The 10165-nt window shown below is 35.9% G+C and overlaps 1 protein-coding gene and 1 long non-coding RNA gene across 2 annotated transcripts; one reads left to right on the top strand and one right to left on the bottom strand.

Annotated features, from left to right (window-relative positions):
- The first annotated feature begins 1961 nt into the window (after nt 1–1961).
- On the top strand, nt 1962–8789 carry LOC114302733 (uncharacterized). The gene is made up of 6 exons (XM_082870782.1): nt 1962–2109; nt 5940–6025; nt 6134–6221; nt 6947–7017; nt 7171–7227; nt 8255–8789. The coding sequence occupies exons 1-6, from the start codon at nt 2076–2078 to the stop codon at nt 8531–8533; spliced, it is 615 nt and encodes a 204-aa protein (XP_082726908.1). The 5' UTR covers nt 1962–2075; the 3' UTR covers nt 8534–8789.
- LOC145791050 (uncharacterized) lies at nt 1995–6139 on the bottom strand. Its single transcript, XR_014330703.1, has 2 exons — nt 5940–6139; nt 1995–2109 (listed from the first exon to the last, which is right to left on the bottom strand). It is a non-coding gene; the product is annotated as an uncharacterized LOC145791050 (long non-coding RNA).
- Nucleotides 8790–10165: the final 1376 nt, after the last annotated feature.

Here is a 10165-nt window from a genome sequence, read left to right as displayed (position 1 = left end):
CACAGAATCCGAGTCCGGAACACAACAAAGGTCGGGATAAAATCGGAATTGCTATATGAAGAATTGCTCACTGTTCACATTAAAATAAAATAAAAATAAAAATAAAACTATTGAACTAATCAAAAAGGCAAAATAAAAGGCTGGCTGGCTCACTGTTTACATACGTGAGAAAGAGTTATTGCTCACTGTTTGCTCAGTGTTTACAAGGGAGAAGTGAAGAAGTGTTGCCCGTAAAAGTGAAATAAAGAAGTTGAAAGGGTCCAATAGGTATGGTAGAAGTGAGGAAGCTGCAATAGGTATGTGAAAAGTTAAAAATGGTGTGTTTATTAGAGAAGTCAAAAAGATTTAAAAGAATTCAATAAGTGCTAATTTTTTTTAAAAAAAAAAAAATCTATTGGAGAAATCGAAAAGACTTGAGAGAATTCATTTGTTAAGTTTTTTTTTTTTTTAAAAAAAAATTAAAAAAATAAGAAATTAATGTTGGGATATTGGAACTCTCACAAGACTTATGAGTTAAAACTCCCATTTTCTTTATATAATGTACTAGCCTATCACCCGTGCTATGCACGAGATAATTTTAGATATTTGTATTTATTTTAGATTTTTTTTAATATAAAAATTATGTTTTTTTAAGACTTTTTATAAAAATAATTTAATAATCTTATCACTAACCATAGTTTATGGGAGAAGTTGAAAAGGGTACTGCAGTAATTATACACGGATTGTATCTATAATTATTTGTATGAGGTGGTTTTAAATGCTGATCAGGAGTTTTTGATCAAATTAATAAATGCAGGCATGTGGAAAAATATGGAGTTTGAAAAAAGTTAATAAATGCTGATCAGAAAATTTTAACCAAATTAATAAATACTGAGTTTTTTTTAAATAAAAAATTAAAAAAATTCAGATTGGGATATTGAAACTCCCACAGGCCTTGGGGTTTAAAAACCCCCTTTTGCTTAATATATAGTACTAACGTATCACGCGTGCTATGCACGGATTGTATTTACAATTATCTATATATGTGATTTGCGATTTTTAAATATCTTTTTTTTTTAATGCCTTCTTTTTTTCCTTTTTTTATATTATATTAAAGTTTAATATTTTGATAATAATCATATGTGTTAGACTTTTCAAGGAATTAAATGTCTTTTTTTATTATATTATATTAAAATTTAATATTTTGATAATAATCATATGTGTTGGACTTTTTAAGAATTTTTTTTATGTTTATTCTTAATGCATTAAAGTGTTATTATGAGGGATAATAATCATATATGTTGGGACTTTTCAAGAAATTCATATGTGTTGGATTTCAAAGAATTTTTTTTATGTTTGTTTTTAATACATTAAAATGTTATTATGAGGATAGTACTTGAGAGTTGCGAGAAGTTAATAAATGCTAAGATTTTTTTTTTTAAATCAAAAAATTAGAAAAATTAGATTAGGAGATTGGAGCTCTCACAAGACTTGTGGTTAAAAATCTCCTTTTACTTAATATATAATATAGATAAATAGATAAATAAATAGATAGATAAATACATTTATTTACATAAATACATTTATTTAAATTACATCAATAAATATTTTCTCTTTACTACTTTACATATCATTTTATAAAAAAACCAAAATATATGATTATTTAAAATATTTTAACCCAACCCCAGTACATCGGGGGATTGTTGAAAAGCACGAGAATTCTGCCGAATTAATCTCAACCCTGAAACAAAAAAAAATATCTTGACAAGATTATCTCCCACGTGTCAGTTCCCAGTAACTCCAAAAATACAAAAAAAAAAAAAAACTAGCTTCCGGAACATTCCCGAACACTCAATAATAGAACCCCATTCATTGTGCTTTTCTTTCTTTTGAGATATTTCTAGCAAACTTCTGTTGAAAGTGGACCCCACTTCAACCAAAACCGACTCTCTCGATGTATAATATACATATGCATCAGAACCCATTTCACTTTCATTCGTCTTCATAAAAGATTCTCAAGAAGCGAATCGTAAATTCAGAGATTGATATAGCGATTGAATCACTTTAGAGATTGAATCACTTTGAAGCTTTCGACGATGGAGTCCGATCAGAGTTGGACTTCTTCTTCTTCTTCTTTGTTAGATAAATTGATAGAGAGAGATACAGAGAGAATGAATTATGTATATATTGATGTTATTGATTGATGTGTTACAAGATTGTTGTGTATATTACAAGATTGATTTGTGTATATTGATTACAACTCCTATATATAGAAGAGAAGGTAGCAGATTGTGGTGGTGCTGGTAGATAGAGAGAGATACAGAGAGAATGAATTATGTATATATTGATGTTATTGATTGATGTGTTACAAGATTGTTGTGTATATTACAAGATTGATTTGTGTATATTGATTACAACTCCTATATATAGAAGAGAAGGTAGCAGATTGTGGTGGTGCTGGTAGGGGGTGAAGTGGAGGTGGTAGGTAGAGTGGGTTAGGTTTAGTGGAGTTGAGTGGGTGTAGTGGGTTAGGTTAGTGGGTTAGGTTTAGTGTACATTAACAGCCCCCCTCAAACTCAAGGAGGTTAGACACAAACCAACTTGAGTTTGGAGAGAGTTACAAAACAGAAAAATAAACTGATAAATAAAATAAAACAGGATAGGAGACACGGTATGGTCGTGTCAGACCGATGTAGCAGACAGTTTATGGGGTCATGTCGGACCGTTGTAGCAGACACTGTGTGGTCGTGTCAGACCGATGTAGAAGACAGTTTATGGGGTCATGTCGGACCGTTGTAGCAGACAGTTTATGAGGTCATGTCGGACCGATGTAGCAGGACAGTTTACGGGGTCATGTCGGACCGTTGTAGAAGACAGTTTACGGGGTCATGTCGGACCGATGTAGCAGGACAGTTTACGGGGTCATGTCGGACCGTTGTAGAAAATTGTGGTGGTGTACCAAGGGGGTGACTTAGGGAGTGCGCCATGGGCGACTTATACATTATACTGGTATAACCCCCCCTCAAACTCAAATAGGTGTGAAGATAGAAACCTATTTGAGGTTGAAACAAAGGGATTGATAAAGCTGACCGGTGTAAAAGACACTGTATGAGTGTGTAAAAGACACTGTATGAGTGTGTATATAGGCTGCCCAAAAATGGATGTAGATATCGAGCCCTCAAAAGTCGTGCCCTCAAAAGGTGTGCCCGCACCCTCAAAAGGCGTGCCATCAAAAGGCGTGCCCGAATGCATCAAAAGGCGTGCCTGTTTGTCGGCGAGAAGAGGCGCGCGATGCGCGTGGCTGCCTCGGCTATTTAACCAAGACAGAGCTGAGGCAGAGGCGAAGACAAACAATTGGCGAAAATCCTCTGAAAAACTCTTCGTTTTGCTGAGAAGGTTTTGCTGAGAAGATACTCTATAACACTCGCTATAACACTCTGTTGCCCAGAAAAAATGGCTTCGTCTTCCCGCGGGCTGCTCACCCTCTTTCCCGACCTCAACGAGTCCACAGGAGAGAGAACTGGTGCGGTGGCACTGGAAACTCAACCAAGCGCCCCGGAGTTTACTCCGTTGAACTTTCCGATGCGGTCTGTGGAGCAAAGAATGGCAGTGCTGTCGGATGTGGAGGTCAATCAGTATACGTTGAAGGCATGTGTGGAGTCCATGACGGCGGTCACAAATCTGTCGCACCGGCTACAGAGTAGGACAAATGAGGTGCAGCAATTAAACTCCCAGCTGGCTCTGCTCCAACGCATGTATAAGGATGCGCGAGCAGAGATAAGCGTGCTAAGGACAGAAAACAAGGAGCTGAAGCGAAAGGCCACCGTGATGTTCCGATTTGGAGGTCCACCAGATGCGGGAGTGGAGGAGCAGGGAGGAGGCAACTGGCTTGGTGGGCGAGGAAGCACGGAGGCAGCACCGTCAAGGGCCGCTCAGGACGGAGGCAAGAAGAAAAGACCGGCGGCAGAGTAGAGAAGAAAATCCTGCCTGTGAATGTGGGTGGTTTGTTGTTGTTGTTGTTGTTGTTGTTGTTTTTTTTTTTTTTTTTTTTTTTTGCTGTAAAATAGGGAACATGGTGATCGGGGTGAGCCCCCGTCATGAATAAAATGAGGTTGTGGAATGATGAATGTTTTTTTTTTTTTTTTTTTTTTTGTGTTTTTTTTTTTTTTTTTTTTTTATTGTTGTTAAAAGTAAGGGAAGCGAATAATAAAAAAAAAAAAAATATATGGAGATGGTGATAAAAAATAAAGCATCAATTAAATTGGAAAATAAAAAAAAAAATTGGGCGGTGAAAAAGGTGATGATGGTGTTGTGTGGAAGCATATACTTGCTTTATGTGAGAAACAAAATATAGTGGACCTCAATATTAAAATAAAAAAAAAAGAATGTCTGTGCTGGTGTATGCATGTGCGGTGTGCATGGTGGAGCAGTGGGCATATTAGTGTGGGTATTGGTTATTTTATTATAGTGTTATTTTATTGTATTTGTTTATTTGTGAAAGCTGCCGAGAGAGGGATAGAAGGTCAGAGGACAACCACCATTTGGGGTTGTTTTTGTTTTTGTTTTTGTTTTTTTTTTTTTTGTTTTTTTTTGTTTTTTTTTTTGTTTTTTTGTGAAAGGGAAAGATTTTGGGGCATGTGAAAGTGAAAGAAAAATAAAAAGAAAAGAAAGAAAGAATAAGAAGATGGTAGTGCGGAGGGAGTGGTGTTGTGTAAAGGGAAAAAGCTGGGGGCATGTGGGGCATGTGGGTGGATTATTAGAGAGAGAGAAAGAGATGTAGAGAGAGAAGCACAAGGGAGAGCCAGGTTGAGGAGAAGGTTAAAGACTCCTCTGTGAAACTGGGTTGGCAGGGATCGATGGGTTAAAAAGAAGCTATTTAGAGAAGCAGTGCCCACACGGCCAACCCATGGGAGTAGTATAGTAGGTTTAGAGATAGCGCTATCATCTCCTTCTGTGTATGATAGGAGAGAGAGAGTCCAAGATGCTTGTCTCAATGGGTGCTGTCCGTGTGTATGATGATGGCGCATGGTGTCGAGTTCAGAAGGGTTTGCTTCCAGAAACACTTGAATCTCTTGCAAAACGTTAATGGCAGGTTGAAAAACTGTGTAGTTGTAGCAGTTTCCATGAGCTGCGGCGCAAGCAATGCATACAAGCGGCGGGTGCGAAGGGTGCTGGGCAAGCCAACATCACACACAACAGAGTGTTCGTGGTCGGCGCGGGCCAATCACGGCCAGAAGCAGCGTCAATATCGCAAAGGTTGGAGGCAAAGCGTGCAGGTCAAGCGAGGTGAGTAGTTGCGCACACAGGGCAGTGTGGCGGCTGGCTCTCGCGTGGGACGACGGGCACAAGACAGTGTTGTAAGGGGCAGTGGTGGCTCACGGCGGTGTTCTGGAAGGGGCAGTGGTGGTGTGTTTCAGTGAGATGCCGAGAGGGAGAGGAAGGTTTGAAGTGGTTGAGATCCGGCGGGCGGGAGTAGGGCGTGGGCTGCGACAGCGATGGAGGTTGGTTGAACTTGCAGAACCTGCCGTTGGAGATGATGGACCAGAAGGTAATGGAGTTGATGGAGGTTTCAATAATGGAGTTGATGGAGGTTTCAATAGGCATGGTTGGGGTCCGGCGGGCGGTGAAGGCAAGGTTGCCGCCCGCCGGAAGGTGAAGATCACCAAGAGCTAACCTATAGCTCTGATACCATGTTAGATAAATTGATAGAGAGAGATACAGAGAGAATGAATTATGTATATATTGATGTTATTGATTGATGTGTTACAAGATTGTTGTGTATATTACAAGATTGATTTGTGTATATTGATTACAACTCCTATATATAGAAGAGAAGGTAGCAGATTGTGGTGGTGCTGGTAGGGGGTGAAGTGGAGGTGGTAGGTAGAGTGGGTTAGGTTTAGTGGAGTTGAGTGGGTGTAGTGGGTTAGGTTAGTGGGTTAGGTTTAGTGTACATTAACATTCTTCTTCGTATTACGGTGTCCTCGGCGTCACTGCCAACTCCTCCGATGAAGAGATTCGCCGTGCCTATCGCAAGCTTGCTATGGTATGTTATGTTTTTTGGGATTTGCTTTTTTAATGTTAATTTTCTATGGAGTTTTGGATTTTTAATGGATTTGTGTGGTGGTGGTAATGATTGAATTGGTGCGTGCAGCAATGGCATCCTGATAAATGGACAAGAAACCCTTCTCTTTTGGGTGACGCCAAGCGCAAATTCCAACAAATTCAAGAAGCTTATTCAGGTTTCTTTCAAATTTCAACATTTTTAGTAATTTTTATCATGTATTTTGTTTATTTGTTATTACTACTACATCTACTTTTTGATGTATTCGTCTGTCTGTCACATGTTTAACCAAATATTATATAAAGTAAGAAAATGCATTACATTTTTGGTGTTGTTTTTTAATCCTGCTTACCATGGTCTTCATTTGTTTCTTTTGGAAGTGGGTTATAATATGCTTTTCAGATTGTAACTCACTTCCTCTCTCCAAAAACAAACAAAAAAAAAAAAAAAAAAAAAAAGCTGTTTATAAGTAATTTTTCCCCAAAAAATTAATTTGATTATAACTATCTTCCTAAAATAGTCCTGAATTGAAAATCTATAACTGAAAAGAAATGAGGGAGAACACTAATTAGTGCTACCATTAATTATGTGACAGTAAGTCTCACCATGAATGATTTAATGTTTTAGCCTTGGTATTGTATTTTTTTTTTATAAGTGTCATGTCATTAGTGATCTTTTTAGAGTTTCAAAGTTAGTGATATATATCATTGTTACAGTTTTTTTAGTTGGGTAGTCAATTAATGCAAAATTTTAAATTTTCATATTTGCCCTCAAGTTTATGAAACCGAATCCCTTATTTGTGAGGGCAAAATTGGTAACAAAAATAGCCAGTTCAGGCCAACCTCTTAATATAAAAAAAATAATTTAATTTATGGGTTTGAACTGGTTTGATTGGAACTGCAGTATTGTCGGATAAGAGGAAGAGAACAATGTACGACGCGGGATTATATGATTTTGTTCAAGAAGAGGATGAGGTGTGTATATCTTTCATCATAAATTGGTGCAAGTTTGCTTGTGTAATTTGTTGTGTTAATATTTTTGTACATGTTTCTGATTTTTGATTGACGGTTCTTTTGGAGTTTAATGCTGCTGGCAATTTGTTAATTATTGTATTGAATTGATTTCAGGGCTTCTCTGATTTTCTGCAAGAAATGATGTCTCTAATGGCTGAGGTTAGGAGAGAGGTATGAACATGATTAACTCAGTTTACTTGTGTGTTGGATGTCTAATCATTTTCTTCTTTTGAAATTACTACTATGTTTGATGTAATCCCATTTTATATTATTTTATTTTTTGTATGTATTTTTCCTGCTCTGTTTTCCATAGTTATTGGCATCATCTCTCTTTTCCTACCATTTAATTATGTTTCCCAAGTGTTTCTCTATGAAAGTTCTTAGAAATGGGTTTAATTATGTAGAAGCGAATTGTGAAAAATGAGAACTTGTTAATGGAACTTAGGAGGTTTATAAGACAACAAACACTGAATCTCCCCTTCTAGTTAAATTTGCCATGGTAAGGACTCTTTCCAGCATTGTCTGAGCCATAGGCTAAGCTGGAATAAGACCCAACTCATCAATGTCAAGATAGTAATTCTAAGGAAAGGATATTTACCACAATAAAAATGAGAATGGAATCAAATATGATTTTAATTTAGGAAACAAAGTTGAGAATCTGCGCATGTGGCCCAGTAGTTAAGGGGTTGAAGAAAGTGAATAGTAGTGTTGCATCAAATAATTATGGGTAATTATTGAGGTCTCTTGTTTCATTCTCAGAAGTGCATAACACTCTGGTTTAACCTATACCCAATAAACCTGTGGTTTACAGTTTATTGCATGTATTGAGAATTTATTAATAAAGTCTAGTGCTAAATGGCAGACTGAGTTGGTCGGAGTTCTCTATCATTCAAAAAGAAAAAGAAGTGAACAAAGTGGCTTGCTTATTATTGTTGTGGTTGTTGTCGTTCTATCTGCTTTTGTTTCTATATTTAGGCTGATGCCTTATTGTGATTGTGCATCTGTGACCACCTTGCTTGTGGGTGTGGTGTTGTATTGTATGCATTGGCCAAAATAAATTGGTGGTGGTTAAGAATTACCCAATTTGTGGTAGTTTGATGTGGATGTGCCTGGATTTTTTTTTTGTTTTTCAAGTCGTTGCACATCTTAGATAACCAACCAAGCATACTGAGGTATTTTCATGGATGCCTCTGCACAGGACAAGATTTACACAATGGAAGAATTGCAGAGCATGTTAATGGAAATGGCCAAAGGTTTTGAGTATCCATCGGAGCGGTCTTATTCCCCTCAGTGCCAGTGGCCTTCTTCATACGAGTCTTTCCAATGGGGTTGTGCGCCGTTGAAGTTTGATGACTCTGGAACTAGTTCAAAGAAAGCTCGATGTGATGCAAATCCAGCAGTGGCTGCAACCAGAACCAGCTCACATTTACAAATGTCGGGTTTTGGGATGTACGGGACAAACTATTTTTGTAATTAATCAGTCAGTACAGTACCCTGTCCATCTGTCAATGTAAAGGATTGATCATCCATCATGCTATGGCATAGGGTGTCACCAGAACAGAAGAACAGTTTTCCTTGTTCTTTCTGGATTTAGATGGTAAATGTTCAGTTGAGATGGTTACACCCATTGTGGGAATTTGTCAGCATTTTGGGCTTTTGTGAGTGGTGGCTGTGATGAATTATTGTAAATCTGATTATGGAATTTTTATTACGGGCTATTGAAATTTGGATCATGCGAATAATTGGCAATCTTTTCAAAGGTGAAAAGAAGGTTCATTACATTTGATCATTGATTTCATGTTCTTTGAATTTTGTTGTTTGTACATTGGGCTGCTTTTAAAAAAAAATTAATTAATTAATTAAAAAGGGTATGGGTAGTGCATCCACCAGGATAGCCCTTTCTCCATTCATCTAGTTGAGAGCGACACAGAGATAGTTGTCGATGTTTTGCTTACATTTTTGGCTGATCTGTGACTTCAAACTAATTTTTTCTATTTAGTGCACGTACTTATAAGTAACTTATCATTAGGGTTGTTTCGAAAGTATTAAATTAATATATTTTTTGATTTTTTATGAAAAAATATGAAATATGAATTGAATTTGAAGTAATGTTATAAAAAGGTGATGTAATTTAAATAAGAAATTATATGATTTATAAGATGATTGTGATGTAAATAAAATGATATGTTAAAATAACATGCCAAACAACTACTTATTACCTTAATTTTGAAAGTTGTAGTATGGTTGTAGCTTTGGTTAGGAGCTTTCAGTTATAATGTTATTGTTTCAACCAATTTCTCTTTGATTTGATATTTTTTCTTAATTGTTGATTATGATTTGGATTGCTTTATTATAATTAACGTTGTATGATTTTCTAGAGGATTCAAAGTTTTGTTTTGTTTTGTTTGTTTTTTTTTTTAATGATATCTAATCTCTTCTTTCTTTCTTTTTTTACGAGTTATCATTAGTTCGTAATTAAGTTGAGATTTTCTCTTTGGACTCTTTCCTTATTTCCTTACTTATAAAGGTGGAGATACACATTAAGTTGATTCAACGGTTCAGATTTGGGCTAGAAAAGTAAATTTGAATTTGTTTATTTTTTTTTATTTGAAATAATCAAATTTGAATTGTTGGATCAATTTAAAGTGTATTTTTACCATTGTAAGTAGGAATATAAGAAAAGAGTCAGAGAGGATCTCAACTCATCACAATTAGAGTATCTCCAATGCATCCTCCATAACTTCAAATATGAAGGATTTGTTCCTCCAACCCATCCTCTAAATCCATCTCTATTTGAGAGGAGGATGAGTTGATCTTCCAAATATGAAGGGAGAATGAAAAATAGAGGATGCCCTCCAAAATACTATTCATTCTATATTTTTTATTATATTACAAATAACTTTTAATATGTAAATTTAATTTTTATAAAATTGACATCATTAAAAAATGTGAAATCGTACATTCAAAATGAGTATAATATTAAATATATTTTACAAAAATTTTAAAATTAAATATTTGTTAATGAACAAAAATTACTTTTTGATGAGGGAGGATGAAGAGATTGAAGGTTTATGGTTGGAGTTTGAATGAATAGTAACATACTCTATAT

The sequence above is a fragment of the Camellia sinensis genome, chromosome 5, assembly GCF_055761805.1.
Source record: "Camellia sinensis isolate YWXY chromosome 5, ASM5576180v1, whole genome shotgun sequence".
NCBI classification, from domain to species: Eukaryota; Viridiplantae; Streptophyta; class Magnoliopsida; order Ericales; family Theaceae; genus Camellia; species Camellia sinensis.
The sequence above is the reverse complement of the archived record's forward strand: the minus strand, read 5'-3'. Positions and strand labels throughout refer to the sequence as shown.

Bases quoted from the DNA above. Each gene is read 5' to 3' on its own strand.
- LOC114302733 (XM_082870782.1), top strand. From the start codon at position 2,076: ATGGAGTCCGATCAGAGTTGGACTTCTTCTTCTT. The intron at 6,222-6,946 runs GTTTCTTTCAAA...TTGGAACTGCAG, and splicing joins AATTCAAGAAGCTTATTCAG to TATTGTCGGATAAGAGGAAG. The intron at 7,228-8,254 runs GTATGAACATGA...GCCTCTGCACAG, and splicing joins TGGCTGAGGTTAGGAGAGAG to GACAAGATTTACACAATGGA.